The sequence below is a fragment of the Anarrhichthys ocellatus genome, unplaced genomic scaffold, assembly GCF_004355925.1.
Source record: "Anarrhichthys ocellatus isolate YVR2014 unplaced genomic scaffold, GSC_Weel_1.0 scaffold50, whole genome shotgun sequence".
In the NCBI taxonomy this organism is placed as follows: domain Eukaryota; kingdom Metazoa; phylum Chordata; class Actinopteri; order Perciformes; family Anarhichadidae; genus Anarrhichthys; species Anarrhichthys ocellatus.
The window spans coordinates 2,396,783-2,419,032 of NW_022280080.1; the positions used below are offsets into that span (position 1 = coordinate 2,396,783).

At 42.4% G+C, this 22,250-nt stretch overlaps 1 protein-coding gene across 1 annotated transcript in view; it reads left to right on the forward strand.

Annotated features, from left to right (window-relative positions):
- Positions 1-505: 505 nt before the first annotated feature.
- The window catches only part of dpp10 (dipeptidyl peptidase like 10), a 205,307-nt gene continuing 183,562 nt past the window's right edge, over positions 506-22,250 (forward strand). Inside the window, exon 1 of the mRNA XM_031869928.1 lies at positions 506-743. Within this exon, the coding sequence (XP_031725788.1) occupies positions 684-743 (60 nt within the window). The 5' untranslated portion in view covers positions 506-683. The remainder of the gene's footprint in view (positions 744-22,250) is intronic.

The window sequence follows — 22,250 nt, forward strand, 5'->3', positions numbered from 1 at the left end:
AAGTAGGTGAGTCAAGAAACAAAAGTAAGGTTGAATAAGTCAATGTTGACTTGGTTTCACACAGGAAAGTCCTGTCGCGAAATAGTCACCAAAAAATATCTATTGCTTTTGTGTACAAGGAGAGAAAAGCGTTGTGTCGCTCGGAACAACTTCTTTTTTGTGACAACATTCAATTACAAAACAAAAGTTAGGTCAACGCCACTTTTTTAGCTTCAGGAAAAACAACAGTTCAGGTTTAGGCAAGAAAACCACAACAACACTTTGGGACACATGGTATCGAACACTTGTTTGATTGAAAGTCCTGTGTTTGTTGAAAAAATGAGGTGTCAGTCAGTGCTCATTTGTTGCATTACGTGTTTGTTTGGGACAATGTCACAGCAGGGGATTTCACTATCATGTGGCCAACTCCTTCGGAAATGTCTGCGGTCGTCCCTGGTTACCAATCATCACCGGTCATTTAGTGCACACACACACCTACCTACCGCGCTGCGCTGCGCGAGGCACACATACGGCAGCTGTCAGACGCGGTCGCAGGCTTCTTCAGACGCGCACCGAGCAAAGAGCGAGAGCACCGATCCTCCGTCTCTCGCTGCAGAGTTGTAGAGGGGGCTCTCTTGGCGTCTCTCTCTCCGGCTGGTTTGTCTCACTTGGATAAGGAGGACTGTCTGTGTCTGCGTCTCAAGATGAACCAAACCGCCACCGTATCGCATCAAGTCAAATGCCAGTCCACAAAGACCATCAAGGTAAGCTGTACGAATGTTTATTCCGCGCTGGAGGGAACTTATCTGTGTTTACATGTGACTCCGCATCAGCAGCGGCTCTGCTTTAAACTTGTGCGGGTCTGGTGAGTGGGTAATGCGCATTGAAGCGCAGCACTTTGGAGATGGTTTTGGGGGTATGCGTGTCATTGTCCCCCATTATAAACCCCTACGAGGTTTCAATTTGAAACCCTTTATTTATTTAGTTTGTAACCTGCGTCCTCTGGCCGTGGTTGGATGAGCGGGCTCAGTTCCTGGCGTCCAGCTTGAACGTGTTGGATGAGGAGCCACACACTTGGCGCAGTGGCGGGATTTCATTCACATCACGTCGCGCTCCTTATTATTATATTATCTGTAGGGGCTGAGAAGAAAGTAAAGAGGCTCTCCTCTGCACTGGCCGCTCTCTGGCTGCGGTTAAGACGAGGACACTCTGGAGACAATTGTGCTTCGATGGCGCATCAGTTGCTCAACTTTGCCGTGCGTATTCTCGGGAGATCACCCTGTGATGTCCGACCTGCTTTTAGAAATGAACAAATCTTGTTAAAGTGGCTGCAAGGAGGTGCGTGTTTTATTTGTATTTGTATTTACAGATGATGTGAGATAACAATGAGAGGACAGGTAACGCAATAATTAGCGCCTTCGTTTTTTTCTTTTTGTTCCGAGTCACGATCGACGCAGCATCCGCATTGTCTCCACATCATCTCGTGCACCCAAAGCTGGGGCTGAAGGAGTGTGTAATTTGTGTCGGTGGCTTCGGATGCGGCGTGTGCGCGTGTGCCCGTGACTCAACAATCAGTCTCAGCAATTTTGGAACACAAGGCTGAATGTTTAGAATGTTCAACTAAGGATGGAAGATGTAAATGTTCAGTTGTTTAATAGGATCGTGTTGCCTTATTTATTTATTTTGATTGATTGATTTTTTTGGTGCTCTTTCACTATTCCGGGCAGTCAGAATCTGGAAAACGTGAGTGAGCAGGGCGCATGTGGTGTTCTCTGTGCTGAGCTGTGAGACATCATCAGCAGCCATCACTTGCTGCTGCACAGCCTTCTGTGCTCGTGATGCCGGGTGCTCCTCCGTGACCCCCTGTGCTGAAGCCAACTCTTCATCCGTCACCTGTCTTTGTCGGGCTGATGTTCACCATCAGGACCAACAATGGGACAAAGCTGCACGGGTTTTGGATGCAGGGCGTTATTGGGGGATGCGTGTTTCATAAATCACACCTTTTCTCCATGTTTTAAGATCAAACAAGCAAATTGATTCATTATGTATTGCCCTTTTAGATTCATATTCTGGTTTGTGAAATAATACAATCTATTGGTTTTGTGTTCAGGGACAAAAATTGCTTGTTTTTTTTTCGTGTCCCTCTGCATGACTTTCTTATCCGACGTTAAAATAAAACTCAAACTCAGGCAAGAAAACCACTTTGTCAAGTTAAGGAAAAACATCATGGTTGGGCTTAAAATAAGGCAAGAAAACCACAAACGGTTATATAAGGTTCAGGCAACAAATCCACTACCATTTGGAACCCCGGTCTACTGGTTGACAGTCCTGCTTGTTAGATCAAACAGAGTAAAGGCTGAACCTTACATGTCCTGTTAGTACCGAATTGTGTTATTGTAAACAAGGCTTGTCTGTAATGACGTTATTTTTTCAGATGACAGAGAGAAGTGAGCCAAAGCGGTTTATCAGGAGAAATATTGACACATGGACAAATCAAAGAACAATTTATTCTGCACATAAACATTCTCAAAGATACATTTGCAGTTTCTGAGCACTGAAAAACAATATTCAACCAGAGCCGGCTTATGGAGACAAATTTGTCTTACAGTGACAATAAACACTCATATTCTGCTGCCTTGAGAGTTACTTTGTGCAAAAAGACATTTTCTGGATCCATGTGTGCTGCCCTTTTCTCTTTCACGGCCTGTCTTTGCACTTTTAAGGAAAAACAAACTGGCAGCTCGCTGCATTTGAAATCGACATTGTGTAAGAACTCCCCAAATTTATAACAACGGCGAGCTGACACCGTGGTGTCTGCTGCAGCTCGGCCGGGTGCACTTTGCCTTCAGCTCACAGCGAACCTGTGTGGAAAATCAGTGAATCAAGCAGGGATCATAGTCAGGATTAAGTACTTCAAAAGTCCTCTGTGTCAAACAAAGCTCTAATCTCTCCATGTCTGACCCCCCCCATCGTCTGGCGCTGCGGTCTTAAACGGCTCACTGTTATCCCCCCCAATCCCCCCCCCCCCCCCCCCTCTTCATATCATAGCTGTGTCCTTGTGCCACGAGTCAAGATAAGAAATCCAATTAATACGCGGCAGCAGATTTTCTGTGGGCCTGAGCTCCGGGGGTCTCGCCTGAGTTTAACAAGGCCTGCGTGGACGCAGCCCGGAGTTCATGTCGTCGTCGGTCCTTGGACGTGTCAGGTCCACCCACATGCAGATCATAGCTATGGACTGGAAGAAGCTGTGTCAGTGTTATGGATGTCTTTATACTAGAAATGTAGTCGTTGGTACCAATATCAGAGAAATTTCAAGATTCTTGATACCCGGTCCAAACCGGGGTAAAAACGTTAAATAATAATTCCCATGTACTTCAACATAAACTGCTTTGTTACCTTTTTGCTTACTGGTATTTGTCAGGATGTTATATTGCTGTGAAAACATCTCCTTCAAACACCTGTATTTATTCAAGTTTCTTGCCAATAACTGCATTTTACAAGATCGCGTTCCTAACACATTTCCTATCATCCCCGGGACGCCGTGACATAATGAGTGCCACCAGGTTTTCATATTTTTCGAATCAACTTGGTAGCAAAGCGTCGGTTCCCGTGACATTTCTACTCGGCGCTCGGGAGGTTGTGTCAGAGAAGATGCAATAGTTGTCACGCTGTGCTGTAACATCGTGGCTTTACACCGATCGTACACAGCACAGATCTCGACAGGAAGTTTTTCTGAAGTGTGACTTGTGTGTGATTCATGTAAGTGCAAAGGACTGAACCTCTTTCTTATTTTATTTTTTGAAATACCAATTTTAGGATCCTGTTTCAAGATGACGAGAAAGTACATCTGCGCGTGCGGCTGTGTCTGACACCCGCTACCTTCAAGACATTTATAGTCCCATCATTGCTTTTAAGGTTCTTGAGTGACAAAAAGCCTGCGGCTGAAAATTACAGTGACATGAAGTCTTTAAGCAGCGGGCACAACAGTGTCTATCATGAAGCCAGATGTTATGCTTGATCAAATCTCTACCCCAGCAGGGGAAAAAAGTACAGTTTCTGCACCGGGGGCGACAAACATACAACTCTGTGTCTAACAAACTGTGTGTGCATATTTCTGACTTTGTGCGTACAGAGGTACAGCCCTGTCCCACACTGCAACTAGATTGCAGACAGTTAGTTCGCTGTGTATTGATAATGATAATAACTTCATTTATGAAGCACAAAAAAGTGTTTTACAAAGATATGAAAGCAGAAAATATTCAATAAGATTAGAAATGATACAGTTAGGAATGTGGGTAAAACATAATTGCACTGATACATCGAATAAAAACACAAACAACAGTTCAAGAGAATGCATATCTGAAATAATGGTCATTTTTAAAGGAAGAATCCAAGCTGGCCTGCCTGATCTCTTCTGGTAGATTGTTTCGGAGTCGAGGGCGCCCTGTCCCGCTCTGGCCTGGTCCCCTCTAGCCTTGACTTAGGAACTACCAAGTACTAGACCGTGACCGGAGGATCTCAGGTGGCACTCAGCCTTGTATCGGGTTAGGATGTCAGATGTACACAAAATTCCCCTTGTGCAGACTTGAAGAATTATGGATTTGGACAACCTTAACTGACTCAGGGATTCCCCTGGAACATGCCGATTAATTCATACTTACAATTTATAATACTTATTCATAATATTTACCATTTATACTCTCATACATACATGTATGTTTATGGATGTTGACACACAACATATCTCCTCCTGCAAAGTTACAATGAGTTCATAATTCTGTGTATTCCATTCATGATTCAATTTACTTCTCACTATTGCATGTCAGTTACACAGGAAGTAGTGAAGGAGGGAGGTATTTTGGGCAGCCATTGGATCCGCATGTCCACTTCTAAAGAATGGAATCACACAGACCCTTAATCAGCTGTTTGCACATCAATACTTCCTGCTCCACCAGTTTTTACACCTTTCAGTGAATAAAATGACAAAGAGGAAACGATTTCATTGATTGTCTAGTGACATCAACGAGGCTCTCCGACAAGGCCAGAGCACAGGTCATTACGCACGCCAGTGACTATTTATAACATTCTTATTATCCTTCATTCATGATTCATTCATGTACCTGCGTCATCGTTATTATCATTATCAAACTTCTGAGAAGTGATCAGAGATTTAGTTTATATCAATCAGCAGTCTTTAAAGGTTCTCTACTCGATATTCAGGTCACAGCTGAGGACTCTGGTAACCACTGTTAGCTCTGTCAGCACTGTTACTGTTGGTGGCACTGTTAACGCTGTCAGCACTCTTACTGTTGGTGGCACTGTTAACGCTGTCAGCACTCTTACTGTTGGTGGCACTGTTAGCTCTGTCAGCACTGTTACTGTTGGTGGCACTGTTAGCTCTGTCAGCACTGTTACTGTTGGTGGCACTGTTAGCTCTGTCAGCACTGTTACTGTTGGTGGCATTGTTAGCTCTGTTAGCACCGCTAGCTGTTGAGAGCCGTGTGGAGGCAATAGATATGTTCTGAATCTCGAATTTAGCACCTTTAAATAGGGCTTAAAAATAAAGAATCACATTCAAGTACGTACATTAAAGAGGCTTTTAATGTAGCCTACTTAAAAATAAATATGAAAATGAGCTCTCTAATTTGACAGACATGTTACAGATCGCTGTGAAATTAGCCATCAACCTAAATGAATGAGGTGAAAGATGGGAAGATGTGATGAATAATTATTCATCATTCCTACATACATGTAATTCATACTTCAAAGACGAGGACCTCATCAGTGGATTGGTTTCACGTCATGCCATTTAGCTCTATGCCTTTTCTTGGCTAATCATCATTTTGAAGAGCAAATCCGGTTTGATAACTTGTGTGAGAGCTAATTGAATCCCGGTTGATCAATATTTGTTGGTTGATTAAATGGTGACTCTTATCTGAAAAATCATATCTATAGAAAAAACTATAAATGACTACAAATGACTTACTCTGCATTGCATGGGCTTGTCTGTCATGTAGTCAGTCAATGAAAACCGCCTGTTCTCAAAATAGAGCTTTATTTATTTTTTTGGTCGCTGGAGATATATTCGGAGTCGGAACACTGATGTGCTTTGATCCAGCTCACAGTGAGAAGGAGTACTTTGACAAGTTCTTATGTCGCGGTTGAAGTGGAAGCCACTCAGATTTTCAAAGACAAGTAATGAGGACGACGCAGATCTACAATCAAACTGTCCTGAGCCGGGGGGGACGAAAACCCCTAACAAGTCTTGGATTTAAATTTCTACTGTCACGTCTGCCTCTGAAGCATCAGTGAGGTTGCTAAACGGTTTAATGTGCCACTTGTCCAGCTTTAAAAGTGTTCTTCTTCAATCTGGAAAATGCCAAATCCCAGTAGAAATGCCACGTACTCAACAGATCCAGCGACGTGGGCTAGATTACTGCTAGTTGCTCTGTATTGCGTGATGAGTGTGTGTGAAAGAAGACAGAGAAATATTAAAAGATGAAGAATATTCATAAAGACAAACAGCGATAGAATATCTTGTCTGGATAAAGACAAATATTGAATTCCAAAACATCTCGACATTCATTTATGTTTCACATTGTATGTTTGTACACAACAGCTTGCTCAGAGGTTTTCTTTCCTCCTATCGCTGGCAGGGAGACCAGGATTGTTTGCAATCACTCTGCCAGCACGCAGCAGCGATAGCTCTCATCCCCGTAACTCAGCGCCCTAGATGCTGGACAACTCAGCCCCGGCAGGTTATTGAACCTGCGAGGCGTTCCCCTGCTCCCAAGATCTATCACATAAACAGTCTTTAAAAACTGCTCGGGACGGGTTGGCACTGCGAGTGATAGATTGGGGGAATCAGCCTCATAAGAATGATTGCATTGGCTCTCCGGTTGCTGAGTCTATAAATTATATGGCTATGCCAGCTGATCTCAATGCATCCGAGTACGTCGCTCGTTCCCGGGCCTCGCCAAGGAATATGTGATAGATGCTTCGCTAATTTGTTTTGTGCTTGAGACGTGTCTGCCACTCATTTGCATGAGCGCGCTTCCTCTGGAGAAGGCTTATTTGTCCCCTGTAAAGAACAATGCAATGCGATGTGACCTGTCATTTTCCAAGCCGTGTATGTTAGACTTGCACTCGTGGGTCCTTTTAGACTTCCCACTTTTAAGATATAAAGACGAGACAAGACAAATTGGTGTTGGTGAGAGAAAAAGAAGCAATTAGACACTCACAAGGTAGAAGATAGTACATTTCTGCATTTTACCAATGGAGCTCAAAACACTTCACGATTAATGGTTAAAAAAAAACTCTTTTGAAAACACAATCAGGAAGATTGATGAGTTCGTTCACATGCTGCTGAGTTCGTCTCGTCTTGTTTTTACTCTGCCAAAGACAGTGTGGTGGCGTCTGAGAGAGCCACGCAGGAGAAAACGCCATTTAGATGCAATTTAGAAAGTTCATTAAAACACAATGGAGGAAAGTAAAGTCTTCATTCATCGCTGTTACAAACATTTTGTAAGAAGTCTGATGAAGTACAGCACGTGAAAGTCATGAGAGATTATGCCGGAACCAAATGGGCTTCAGAGCCCGCTGTTCAGTGAAGTGAATATGGGTGAATGGATCACGGAGTGCTGGTAGAATGCACTGAATCCTGAGGTGCAGAATAAGATAGGTAGTAGAGTCTTCACTGTGCTACAGATGATGAAAGGTCAGTAATCAGACTGACAGGAGGGATGTCGTTCAACAGTTCAGCGATCAGGGTGCACTCAGTGTTTCAATTGACAAATCTGGGCATATCTAAACAAGAGTTCAATTCTTGTTTGATGCTTTATAAAATCCTTTTTGTCTTTCATGGTGTTTCCATATGGATAGGCCATATGTCTTGTCTTATCCGGTTCTCTTGATTGTAGAACAAACGCTTAGAAATGCCTTGTCCTTAAGGGGATAATTTGGGTGTTCTGAAGTGGGATTGTTTGAGGTACTTCTCCATAGTCAGTGTAGCAGCTACAGTAGACAGCGGTCAGCACGGACCCAGTTTGTAGAAACAGACAGGAGTACCAGCTGTAGAGCAGTAATGTACTGCTGTTAGACACCTAAAAAAAATGATGTTACGTTTTTGCTATATTTACAATAATTTATCTGCTTTACCTTGCTGTCAAACTGACCTTTCCAATAGGAAACCAAAGCCGCTATCTACAGTATGCTCCCTTCAGACTCCATTGACAAAAAGCAGAGATTTTACCTCACAGAACACCGGAGTTACTGTTCTACTGCTCGATCAGGTTAGTTAGTATTATTGTGTGAGTTTTAAAGGGTTAGTTTGGTTTTTACCAAAGTCACACAACAACAGAAACAAACTAACTGATGGAGGCAGCGGTAGACCAGCAACTCCCGTGTTCTAACAGTTAAAAAAACATTTGTTTCTCTGACGGCAAGGTAGAGCTTAGAAAATATTCTAAATGTAGTGTACAAGTAGGTGAGCTTATTTTTTAGGTGTCTAAAATAGGTTTAGCTGCTGCCCCCGTCCACAGCAGTACATTGCTTTTCTCCAGTGCTGGTACTCCAGTCTGTTTCTTCAAACCGGGATCGTGCAGGAAAAGGTTTTTGTACAGGGATACATTGGGCAATTCATTCATGACAACGTCGTTGTCTGCTGTGAAAAAGGGCGTATTAGTTAATATTGAGTAGAAGTATTGTGTTAACTACCAGACAAACTCTCGGAGGAGGTAGAAGATGAGGAGGACAGCTTGGATAATGTCTGCTCCATAGCAGCTGAGGAAGACTTTGCGTCAGCTCCTGGTCAGTTTAGCTCGACGTCACTGATGTTAGAGTTTTACTGTTTTGTTATCTTTGTGGAACAGCTGGCAGACTGGATTGGAGGAGAACTTGGTGAAGTGAGGGCATGGCCCTGTGAAGCCTCATGCAGAGAGGAAGGAGCGCAACCTGCAGCCTCAGCTCCACATATTTCATGTTGACACAAAGGATTTCAGTGAGATTTGACACTTTAGAGAATGTGCTGCTGCAACGCTGCCACCACAAATACTGTTAGTAGTATTCCTGCCATCACTATTTTCCATAGCTAGAAATCTGTTATTTCAGTTCTGCATACAATCCTTTCTCAAGATAAACATCAATATAGTGAGTAATATCAAGGGGTCTTTGTAGTAGATGTTAGGCATGCTAAAGAGCCATTCTTTGTTTCACTGTTTTGATGGAATTATATTAGAGGGAGAACATGGAAATAACCTGCATTATTATGAACACATTAGCTTGCCAGCCCTGCCTCGGTTTCCATAACAAAAACAGTGAACCCCCTGATGAGTGAGAACAGAATTTCAATGTTTTATTCTAATCAGCAGACTAAAAAAGTGCATTTGGGCCGAACTATAACTACTGCAGGGCTCCACAGTAATGGTTGCCAGGTTTGAGATAACGGCAACCAATTCTTGGCCTTCAGTTGCCATCAGTGGCAAGCACTTTTTTACATGTTAAAGATAGGGAAGGCAAACAGCAAAACATGCAGGGGAGGGGAATCAGCTATCTAATGGGCCCCTTGGGGCCAATGGGTCTGTGGTGGGAATCAGCACAATGGGGGGGGGGGGCTGTGGCTCAGAGGCTCAGCAGGTCGTCCTTCAATCAGAAGTTCGGCTGTTCGGTCCCTGGCTCCTCCAGTCCATGTCGATGGGCAAGACACTTAACCACAAATTGCTCTACGATGTGTGTGCATGTTCTGTGATGGGCAGTTGGCACCTTGCATGGTCTGCAAGACTAGACTATAAAGGCGCTATACAAGTACAAGTTCATCCATCCACTACATGTACTTGTACATGCACTACTTGTAGTTTGTATAGCAGAAACTAAGGGTGGAGGCGTGAACTAATAACACTTACGATTCAAATTCTGTAAAGTATAGCAGATAAAACACAGTTACTGTAATTAAGCTGTTGTTCTATTATGTTTCATTTTCATTATTAAGCTGATTTATAACTGCATAGTATCTTAATTGCTCAAAATATAAAGTGACTGAAAATTGCAACCAGTTTCGGAAGCAAAAACTGATGCCTGGTTGCCAGTGTGGCAGCCACTTTTAAAAGTTAGAGTGCAGCTCTGTACTGTGACCTCTTTTTGTATAAAAGTGGATGTCAAATGTCACATAAAGACAATGTCAGTGGAAACTGCACCAGCAGTGATTCCAGGTTTAGACAGGGTGGGGAGGGCTCAATTGTTGCTCCTGTGCTGAAAGACATCTTTCCTTCTAAGGACGTCCAGTCACATGTTAGCTAGCTTATCTTAGCTCTGTGGAGTGTTTTAGCATCTTTTAGCTCGTTCTTTTGGTTTTAAGCACTCAACTTTTCTGTTTGGGTTCATTATTACCGCTCTTATCAGCCTTGTTGACAGCCACAGCAGGCAGCTGTTTTTAGTGAAAAAGCCACGATAAGTGCGCTGTATGCTACCGCTACAGACAAAGTTAGCGACTAGCTAGTGAATGAACATTTAGCAATTAAAAGTGTAGATATTTTCCTCAGGATCAGCTAGAAGAAGAGTGAATATTGGACTCAAAAATGCATAAATTAAAATGAGTGAACATTTACTTTCAAGCACATTGATCTCCTGTGTAAAAGTCCTGTGTTTGTTTGACCTATCCACCACACCAACGTACTTTTTCTACTGACTTTTTCAGAATATCATTAGATACGTATTTGGGATACGTCAAAAACAAATGAAATCTGCAACACAATTTGTTTCCCTCAATACAGTTTTGTTGTATGGGAATGTCACTTTAGGGAGATACCTGAATGATGCACTACTTGTGCGCTGTGATAATGTTTATATTACGGCTGAATCAACTGTTATGTACTTATGTAGGTGAGTTCATAGTGAAACAAACAAGTGAAATGTGGCCATTAGTGTTGTCTTTACACTAAAACTTTCCATCAGTGAACAGACCTCGGGACACTTTGGGACTTATAGCAGTAATATCATGTATCATAATACAGCTAACACAATGCCACAGCAGCTTTAGCCACTCTTTCCAGCTTTCATAGCCTGTATATGTCTATATTGGTGGCCTGGTTGTAGCCAAACCACAACTATAAAGCAGGAAACCATCTGTTCCACAGCCTGCCAGCAGTCCGTCCAGCGGCTCCCTGCCTCAACTGTGCCAAATGTTTTTAAGTTTAAAGCTTAGGCGGACATTTGCACAGTGAATACATAAACCATTATGCCCCTATTTGCCCCAAAGGTTTTTTTTAAAGAAAGAGAAGTGGAGTAATACTATAGCAAGTGTCCTCCGTCTCCCTCTCCTTTATCCAGTTGTCAAAGTTTATCATCCGCGGCCCTTTAACCTTTTATAAGTACTCCACTTTGAATGCTCATTAATATTCCAACAGGAGGTAGTAACCCTAAATATTCAGTTTGAGCGGCGGCATTATGTAAATATCACATCCTATTCACAATAGCCGGGTAAGCTCTCGCCTTCAAACACAGATGAAACACTTCACCGTACACCAACCTTCTATATCTTTCTCTTGTATGTCTCCTCCAGTACAGTACGCGCAAAGCTCCGCTTTAATCATAACACAAAATGTATACAATACACTCTTAGTATTCATGCGGGGACAAGATCCAGACTTCCATCACTATTAGCTAATAGCCGGAATACTGTTAGCATGTATATGGACTCTCTAAAGGGAGGCAGTGGAGAATGAGTTGAACCAGAGGAGAGAAACAAGCCTTAGCATGTGTTGAAATATCAGAGTTACTGCAGGTAACATGCCAGCGAAGCCACCGGGCCACCTTGGCTTTCAAATGACTGTCTCCTGGCGTTAAAAGACATTTGCGTTTAATTCAGAATGCTACTGTGGGCCTAAAAGGCATGCTTTGACATTTCAATTTGCCTTTGTACTTTACTGAGCTACGTGGGGCGGAACATGTTCTTTCTATCTTTTTTTCAATCCCTCTATCTAAAAACAGAAATGGGTTAAAATCCAATAGAAAGTGATTAAAAAAGATAACACTGAGACCAATCTTAAATGTCAAGTTAGCCCTTTAGGATGCAGCCCCCTCACATTGATCACATCTGCCCCGCAGCTTGCTGCAGACGTTGTAGATCAGTAATTGCCTGGGACCATTTCAAACTTTTTATTGTTTTCTCTTTTCGTTCCGTTTCATTTCAGCAAATGTCTCCCTCTTTACAAGAACACACCGGGCTCTGTTTCCCTGAAAGTGGGCACATATGGGAGCACAGGCCCCTGGTGCGATGTCACATGGGTGTAACAAGCTAATATCTGCAGTTTGGTTGACCAGTGATGGTACTGCATTCCCTGCCCTACGTACAAACATACACACCAAACATACATCGCTGTTGTTGTGTTGCTGTTGGCAGATTACATCTTTTTTTAGTCGTCTCAAGCTTCTTTATGTGTCAAGCCAAGTTTCTATCCGAATTCTTAACACTTTCAGAAAATTGGCAAAGGTGGACTTCCATCAGCTACTTAAGAGCTGGTTCATCAAAATCAACCGCTGGTGGCGCCAATGCTACAGTAGGGGGACATTACAGCAATGCATTGCAGAAGACAAGTAAGCAAGGAGATGACATAATCAAAAAGAGAGGCAGTCAAACTTGAAGCAGCGTAGCAAAGTGATGGACGTTTCTGTTTCATGTATTAATGTGAGGAACGTCTGAGTCTTCTTATCGCTGCACACACATCTGATGTCTTCGTCTGCCGTTATCTCTAGTCTGTCCAGTGGAGCGGGAGATTGAGTGGACGCCACATGCTTCCTCTCCGTCATCATTTATTCACTTGGTCTGTTTCCATTGCACTTTCGCTTTGATCGAAACGCCAATGTTTCCACCTCGGCCAGGTGTAAAATACTTTTATATTTCTGTATTAAAAAAAACATGAGTGGAAATTTGAAATGCAAAATGTGTGGATGGTATTGTATCTTCAGCAAATACTGAAACTCTTGTCCATGCTTACAATACAGGCCATCTTTCCTTTGAGCAAATATTACAGTAAGTTAACAAGCAAACCTCAACATAGTGTTTTGTGACTTTGGAGCGGTCTGGATCAGGGGTGGGCGATGTGTGCCTCCTCCAATGAAACGATGAAAACCCACACTCACAGAGGAGCTGACACACAAGTCTCAAACCTCAACAAGGCAAGCAAGCTGGTCGGAAGACTAGAAATGTGCTGTACAAGTACAGAGCATTTACCATTTAAGTAGAAGACACAGTAGTCAGTAGTAGCGAGTTTATCCTCTCATTGTTCCTCCTGTCCTGTTTAAGGATGCATGATGCTGATATTTATTCTACAATCTTTCAACTGATTATTTTTAAGCTCCTTTCAAGCACATTACCAATATTAAATTATTCCATTGCATGGATCTGTTTTCCACCATTGACGACTACCCATCATCCTCTACTTTTAATGCTTGGTGCAGATTGAGGACATCTCAGTGATGTATTGATAACTGATTTCTGCAATCACCCATTGTGGCTATCCCCAACACCACGTGACTCACGTGAAGTGGGAAAAAAGAGTGTACAAAATGGCACAGACTATACCTGGCTCCTACATATATGTTCATTTTGTTTAAAAAAGTTATTAAAGTAATGTTTAGGTCAAGCCTGATTGCTTTACACATAAAAGATTGATCCCACCCACTTCCACACAGTGAGGCTTACAGCTTATTGATGTAACACTGGTACCTGATCGGTACTCGCCGATACACAAAGCCCAGGTGTTAGTTCTATCCCTAGTGAAATCCCTGTGTGTTTCCATCCATCCACCTGTGCAGACCCATTTGAAACTTATTTTTGATACGTAAAAAAGCAAACAAAATCCACAACAAAATACGTTTCCCTTGAAATGTAATTCACAATGCAGATTATCTGTATGGGAAGAGGAGGCTGGTTCATTACAATGTTCTATCTTTGTGTAACATTAATCAGATTTCATCCAAGCTTGTATGATGAAGTGAATCTGCAAAGTAAAATTTGTAAATGAGTAAATTATTAATTAATCTGTGTGTTTCCACTGCTGGTTAGAGATCATAGACTCCTGACCTCCCACAGTTTGACAGACCGAGAGCTGCTGGTCAAAGCAGAGCAGACGACCTGCAGCTGAAGCTGGTGAGATCCTCTCCTGTCTCTCTGAGGAGCTGTGTGGGAGGCTGTCTCGCTCCGCTCTCCACTTCAAAACGACAGACCTGATCTGTCGACAATACCCAGCGTCTACTGGAAGGATGCTCTCTAAACAGAATAAAAAATGAATGCTGTCCAAAGCGGTTGTTGAAACAATGAGGCTTCCAGACATAGAAATCGTTCAGTACCAAGGACTGTTCCTCCTGCAAAGACATTCTGGCACATTCTCTGTATCGTGATGTTTATTATGATGTTTTATTGAGAGAGAGAGAGAGAGAGAGAGGGAGAGAGAGAGAGAGAGAGAGAGAGAGAGAGAGAGAGAGATGGGTGTTGATTGGTACTGCACCTTGAAATTAATGTGTGAAAACCTTGCCAATTAACAGTGGGTTTGAAATCTACTGCACTGCCTCAAGAGCCAAGTGAAACGGGGTTTTTGATCAGTAGCACATAAAACCATGGCTAATATATAAACAGGTTTTTAAATGACTGTTTCAAATGTCATTTCTTTAAAAAAAACAATACTTTATTTATAGATTTTTTTATCCATTTGAATTGAATTCCAAATTACAGAACCAGGACTCATTCAGAGGTTGTGTGATGGACCTACTAGATTAAACCTTCAACATAATTAATATTAACACTTTTCAATCATTTGGCAAGAGTTTAATGGAAGCCTTTTGCCAACAGTTTTACCTTTGTCTCAGTTTTACAACCTGATAAGAGAGCTGGACTTCCAGTGCTCCGAGGCACCTGAATGTAGAATACATTTAGAGCATCTTGCAGGACCCCCGACTGGATATTCACTGAACAGAATATAGGCTGGACTGTGAAATGAGTGTATTTCTCATTGCCTCCGCTGTGGCCTGAAGCTTCCAAAAGAACTCTGGGGGAGAGAGAGGAGTTATTGCCTGAGTGTGCTATGTGCGTGTGCTCCGTGTATTTGTATGTGTAAAGGGTTGTGCCGATGTGCCTGAGGAGGAAGCCGAAGCTCATCCCGGTACCACGGCAGAGAGGGGAGGGGCAGAGGTGTCAAAACATTAATGAACGGTTGTGTGTTGCTCTCCTCGACACTCCAATGTGGCGACAGAGCTGCAATAATGGGAGAGACGCACATAATGAGTCGCTGCAAGAGGAGTACACACACAACCACACACACACTGCAGAAAAGCTGCTGGAAAATAGAGTTAGGAAAGATGGCCGCTGGCCGCTGTTGGTTAGCAGAGGAAGTGACTGCGCTCTGGACTCCTTCAGTTGGACTAGATTTTGTTCCTCGGCTTTGAACCCTCAGTGTTTCCCTCCCTGTGTTGACAGACGTTTGGCTCAGTCACTATCTCTTCACTAGACATGCTATATGTTATTTTCAGTGGAAGTCAATGGGGCCACTGCCATCTATTTTCATGTAAGTGGTGCATAAAGACTAGGTAACTTAAAATCTGTTTCACATTATATATGTTGGAAAAGAATTGCTGAAAAGATAAAAAAAAGGCTGAAATATGGTACTGAATTGTGAATTCAGACTGTTAAAACTGTTTTTCTCCTTTCTTGTGCTCAGGATTATTTGAAAATCACGGCTCAAAAGTGCACTGGAGCCACTTTATTACAACCCCTCTCCTAACAGTTCTGCTGCTCAATCACCACAGTTTAGACAGCTCGGCAGGCGGATGCCCCGCCCACAGTGCATGCTTGTTAACGTTCTGCAAAAGTAGCTGGCAGCAGTGAGATGTGCCAACATGTTATGTATACTGTAATTGTAATGTACTGAGAATACTGCCTATTTTTACAAGATCTTGAAACCTAAATTTATGTACTTGTCAATATTTTGATCATTTAAATGATGGATGGTGTAACACACGTTTTCTCGTGACTGTTCGCTTAACCTGGACTTGAACGTGTTTTAGGTCAGTTTCATGCAGTTTAAAATGAACAAATATAATACTTTTGGCAGATCTTTGTCAACCACAGTTGGATTTATCATACAGATTTAATACAAATTAAAAAGATAAGTTTGTTGCATGTATTTCCATGTTTGGAACAATACCTGTGTATCACTGAACAGAGGAGAGCGTCAGGGTTGATTATATGAATCATGTTCAGAGGACATTCTGAGCCTTTGTAATATGAAAACAACATATTTCTCGGGCCACATGAAAAGAGGAATTTTTCTCTCCTAATATGTTTCTTGTTCTAATTCTATCTGGGATGAACATGTTCTGATTTTCGGCACTACAGTTCCCATGTTGCTTTGGGTGAAGCAAACAGCAAGTATAATGTTGTTGAAAGCACCATGATGCAACGGTGGGTGTTATTTGTGCCCGTATGGTGCGTAGCTTTAAGTGTTGCGGCCACAAGGAATTGTGGGATGGCATTATCTCCTTTTCGGCCATGTTTTTTTACACTGTGTTGAATCTGTATCCTAAAAGTCATGCTAAGTTAATGCTCGCAGTTCCTGTTTGCTCTGTAACCACTGACGTACACACAACAATCAACTTGATCAATGTTTGGTGTACCGATCTGAATTAGTTATGGATCTGAGAGATGTTTATGATAACTCCCTTGATCAGGTCCAAAGGATTGACTCATATAATCTTCAAATATTTAATCAATTGAAGCTGTGCTATTTCCTGCTATTTTGGTGTCCTAAGCTAAACTTCCACTGGTGCCTCTGAGGAGGTTCATCTTTTCATTGCCAATTGATTTCATATATTAATTATATTTTTTCCAAAACAAAACAGATTTCAAGAATTTGGCTGATCTTTGTGTTCAAGTGCAATTTACAGTAGACGTGAGGCAACATGGGGAGCTGATCGTTGGCTTTGAAGTCAACTTGGTGTCTGAGGCGTCTAAAAATAGCAACACCTTCAGGGTGGTGTTTGTTCAGTCAGACACTTTGGTCTCGGCGTCACAAACAGCGGCCTGATTGGATGTTCACTGAGCTTTAGACCTCTCGGTTGACATTCTACTGTCTTCTCTATTTTTCTCTCTGTGGCTCTTTATATGTTTTCTCTGTAAAACTGTTGTTTATCATCACTTGATAGTGACATGACAAAGCCATTGAAACAGAGGAACTCACTCGCGTCCTACCCACACTAGATAATCTCCCTGCCACGTGCTCAAACAAGAAGATTCCTCTGAAAACGAGCCAGTTCACGGTGCAATAGGCTTTAATGGCGGTAATAATCTGTAGCAGCTCAAACCCGACAGGTGATGCAATTTCCTGGGCTTTTTTGCTTTCCTTCTAATCTGGTTTAATAGGATGTGAAGCTTCGGTTGTGCGTTAATCCCAGTGAACAGGCCACAATCCTGTAGCATGCTCAAAGCCCAACTTGATACGACAGGGTGTTCGGCAAATGATTTACTTGGAAAGAGATCATTCTGCGCGCTGAAAGGTGATGTAAGTTTAGCCGAGGATTGTTTTTGCCGGCGCTCTGCTCCGGGATGCTTTGGGGGTTTGACAGGGACACAACACCGGCTGTTCATTGGTATGCTGGAGCCGCTCTGCCTGTCTTGCTATACTATAGAATGCATAGACTTTGTGACAAAGTTGATGAAGCTTGCATTTTCATCACAGTGCCGGGGCACAGCTCCGACAGTGTGCAATTGAGGCTTTGAGCAGGAGTGGGAAGAAAAGAGGTCTGAGTGAAAACATAAGTATTGCACACACAAGTTTTTCAAACCGTGGGGAGCAGGAGAGGTGTATTTTGGGGGCGGAGGGAGAGAGATGAATCAAAGGGATGGTAATTGTTGTGATTTGGCCTGCTGATCAGGGTCTTGCTTACCAACAAGCTAAACAGTTGCAGCAGTGGCTGTGACAAGCTGCTCGTGGAGACGATTAAGCTACTTTAAACCAATTAGCTCCAAATTGCCACAATGTGGGTAAAAAAATCCTACTCCTGACTAAATCTGAACACACAGAAATGATACAAGTATTTGGATTCAGTGTACGTCACCATCTCCAATGCCTGCTCAGAAATGACGCTCCTTATAAATAAAGAACTTGCCTTGAATCATCACGTTTTGAAGTTTTCTTCAGTGATAGCTGTCTGTACATCCATGGGCACATGTCAAATGGGAACTGCTAATAGATCATTTGGCGTGCTTTTAATGGTGCCACTTTGCCAAAATGTTAAAAAAAAAACAGACTAAAAAAGAAATGTGTCTCCAGTTGGAGCCCACAGCGTAACTCACTGACCCACGGCATCCTGAATACATCCTCCAAAGCATTACGGGGGGGGGGTGTTGTGGGGGCACTGTTATCTGGATTTCCTTTGACGGTCCTCTAATAGTCTAATAATCTGTCATTTAGTCTTCTAATCTGGAAGATTAATAAAGCAGCCTGGGACCTGTGCATATACACCACTCTGCCTGTGAAGATGATGGTTTTTTATGACAGTCCTCACGCTGTGTTTCAGTTGTCACGGTTCAGAAGGATAGGATGCGTCTTTTGTGTTGTAAGCTCCTCAAGTGACCCTCTCCTCTAGCGTGGAGCTGCTACACATTTAACTCCGGCAGAGACACAGTGGGACTACTTAGGTGGAGGAATGATACTGTAATGATTAAACAGCTGACTGCTGAGTGGGGCTCAGTAGTGGTGACAAGCTGTGCCCCGTCTCCCACAACCAATAATTAAAGCATCTGAAGATAAGCAAAGGATAGTGATTATTCATGGCGGATTTATGACGCTCTCTGCGAATGCTTTCTTTATCTCGTCATGTTTGCTTGTCTTCTTACCGTAAATTATCGGCTGTTAGCTACGTGAGTGTTTCACCTTGCGAGGAACCCGCTCGCACTGGAAAATGTTAACAGCGTTACAGTATTTTTCACTCCTTTTGGTACTAACCTTAATAAGGACACAGGCAGCTGGGAAGCACTGCTCAAATATAGAGGAAAATAAAAAGAACATCTGAGCATAGACCTTGGTTTATGAATTTAACTCTTGTCCATTGCAACATTCGTTCCTAGTCGGGGAGTATAAAGTGTAGAAAAGTGGGAAGCTATTATCGTCCTTTTGTAGTCGCAGGGCAGAACTGTTCATGCAGCAAATTCACATCAGTTTGAACGAGAGTGCAGCAATCAGGCTGTTGAATGGCAGCGATACCAAAAAGTTTAGAGAAAAGGCAGTTTGCTGCCTCCTCGACAAGATCCGAGCCGAGCCTTTATAAAGCTTTATAGACGAAAAATAAGATTGCACACTGTTTGAATGATGTGATGATCAATCATCAGGGCATAATCATGGCTAAGCTTTATAGAAAATGAAAGGGCCACTGAAGATTATTATGTTGCTTACCTTATTGCAGTTTAGCCTAAGAGATCATTCGTTTATAATGTTGGGAACCAAATTTAGTTACAGACATCAAAGATGCATTCCATGGATTTTACATATACATTTCAGCTAGTAATACTATGCATGTTGTGTGTGTTGTATGGCTCTCAGAGAGCATTGCTTGGGTTGGTAAAGTTTAAAATCTAGCAAGAGTGCACTAGATTTAGAAAATGATCCAATGTTTAAACCCAGCCCAGCGTTGCCAACTCTTTCCCAGTTAAAGCAGCATTAGATCCTAAAGTGGCTAAATCTAGTGAGGATCCCGTCCCTTCAGGCCTCCCTCCAAAGTCACTGTCAGGATGTAAAGATAATTCCAATGAATTCAACAAAAAATATTTCTGAAGATTACCTACCCTAGTTTTAAGTCTTAGGAAATGGTGATATCGTCAGAGATTGGAGACTTCAAATTATAACATAAAGCCTGTGCGATAAAATAAAGATGTAGGCATTTCCTGTTGCAAGACAAAAGGGCCTAAAGCAGTGGCGGCTGGTGGAACATGTTCTAGGGCCATCCAATCAATTTCAGCAAACATCCCAGAATGATTTAATGCAAAACATTGTTATCAAAGACGCATTACTACTTTGCAGTTAAATATTTAACATTTATTCCAACATGAAAAAAAGCAGTAAATGACACTTTGATAAACATGTCAGGACATCATATATTTGTCACCCTCACAGGGAATTCAGTATAATATGTATATATCATATATAGATATATACAGTATATATCTAAAATATAATAGAACATGTTTATTTATTGAGATGCCCCTATGGACCTTGTTATAGGAGGTAAAGATCAGGAGAAGTAAACATGAAGTGTAATTATGAATACTGATGTTAAATTAAGCTATGATGAGTTTTCACTGTTAATTTAACATCTCAATTAATTGTTGATGCCTCCATGACCAAGTTAACCAGATGAGACTGATGACAACTATGTAGAAGAAAAGATGTTCACTTTGTCTAATATGTAGCTTGACAGAGTTCTCCATGTGTGCCCTGGTGTTCTCATGTCTCCTTACCTCCTCATCCCTCACTCCCTACCCTGGTGTTCTCATGTTTCCTTACCTCCTCATCCCTCACTCCCTAACTATCCGTGCTGGATCTGTCCCCGTTGTTTTAAAAAGCTAACTAAGTAATTAGCATGACTGCATCCAGCTAGCCAAACCTGTCTGGTGTACAGCTACTAGAGAAGCTTCACATGTACTGCTTCCCTTTCCCGCTAGTCTGCTGTCTGATTGTGAGGTCAGGCTGATCTGGGATCAGCTCTTTGGCCTGCAGAATCTCTGCCAAAGTTCTCCTCTCAAACGGGTCTTGGAGGAGTAGTGCTCGCGTTGGCGCTCGCCTGTAGAGAATCCTCCTGACGAGAACGCGCAGCTTGGGGACTTTGGCCCCGAGCTGAATCTATTTGAGGACGCTGATTGGCTAAATTGTATGTCACTCATTTATGTCTTTAATCAGCAATTGGCTAAACTGCTTCATAGACCCGCCTCTTGTGGGCCACTTCTCGATGGCCCCAGCGCTGCTGAGACATGCAGACAGGCGGAGAGGACGTGCAGGAAAAGCATATATTTTGCGCAGATATCATAATTTACAAATATTACTGGGTACATTCCATATTTCAAAAACACAAATATTGACAATTTGTAAAATGTATTATTATAATTTTTTTTTTTTTGTGGCTCAAGGAGGGGCACCCAAGGTGGGGCCACGCCCCATGGCCCTCTATTGGCCAGCCGCCACTGGTCTAGAGGCTGTCTAACATGGACAGATGAAGTAAGGCGCACCATGTGGACCCTTGGAGCTAAGCTAACGAGAAAGGTATAACGTACAGTAAATGAAAAAGTTGAGGTTGCGTTATGGGAAGTGTACAATCAAGTGTCTTTGGAGCTTGACCCATATTAGGGACTAAAAAGTAGAATATTTCGGTATCCAATATCTGTTCCCAGGATCTTAATCACTGGAGCACCCCTTTAATACGAACAGCATGGGTTACTGTAGGTAAATGGAATTACCAGAGCGTGTCCTATGATAGCCCTGTGACTGGATGGTAACCTGCTGGTGTACGCTGCCTCTCTTCCACTGATTGCTCGACTGGGCTCCAGACCCCCTGCGCTCTGAACAGGATAAACTGGAGAATAGATTAATATTTCATATCGTCATTGCTGCGTCTGAATCCCGTTAGCTGAATCCCCGAATGCCTGAAACTTGAACATCTTATTTTATGTCTCCGGAGACCATATGTCCTACACGGAACTGCAAGGCAAGATAATGATATTTCTTCCCCTAAAGCAATGAAAATAAAGGTGGGTAGATGGAGAATCATGCAGTCTACTAAAAGATAAGTCACAATGTCAGGGAAGCATACAGAATATTGCATGTTTTAACTAAAACTTGTAAAAATGAAAATGTATTTTACAGTTGTTGTTTTGTATGTCAACGTGATGGTAAACAGAAAGGGAAGCAACACCAATATTCATTTCCAGTCACTTTGAGCAGATTTGAAGTAAAGTTGAGCAGACTGGTCACTGTGGTTCAGTCTCATAACATGAACAATACAAACGTTTCCTCCCACGTCTCACACTCATTCACACTCACACATTGTAACTTGAGCTAAAAGTCAAAGAGAAGCCTTCTGTCACCCCCCTGCAACTTTGTGATTTATAGTTGCCATGGCTTTGACTTATTTATTTATTCTCCGAGCTGCTGGTAAACCTGAAAGTTGATGGGGGAGGGAGGGACGGAGAAGCAGTTTGACAAATGGTCCGTGGGGAAAAAACAGACACCTGATAG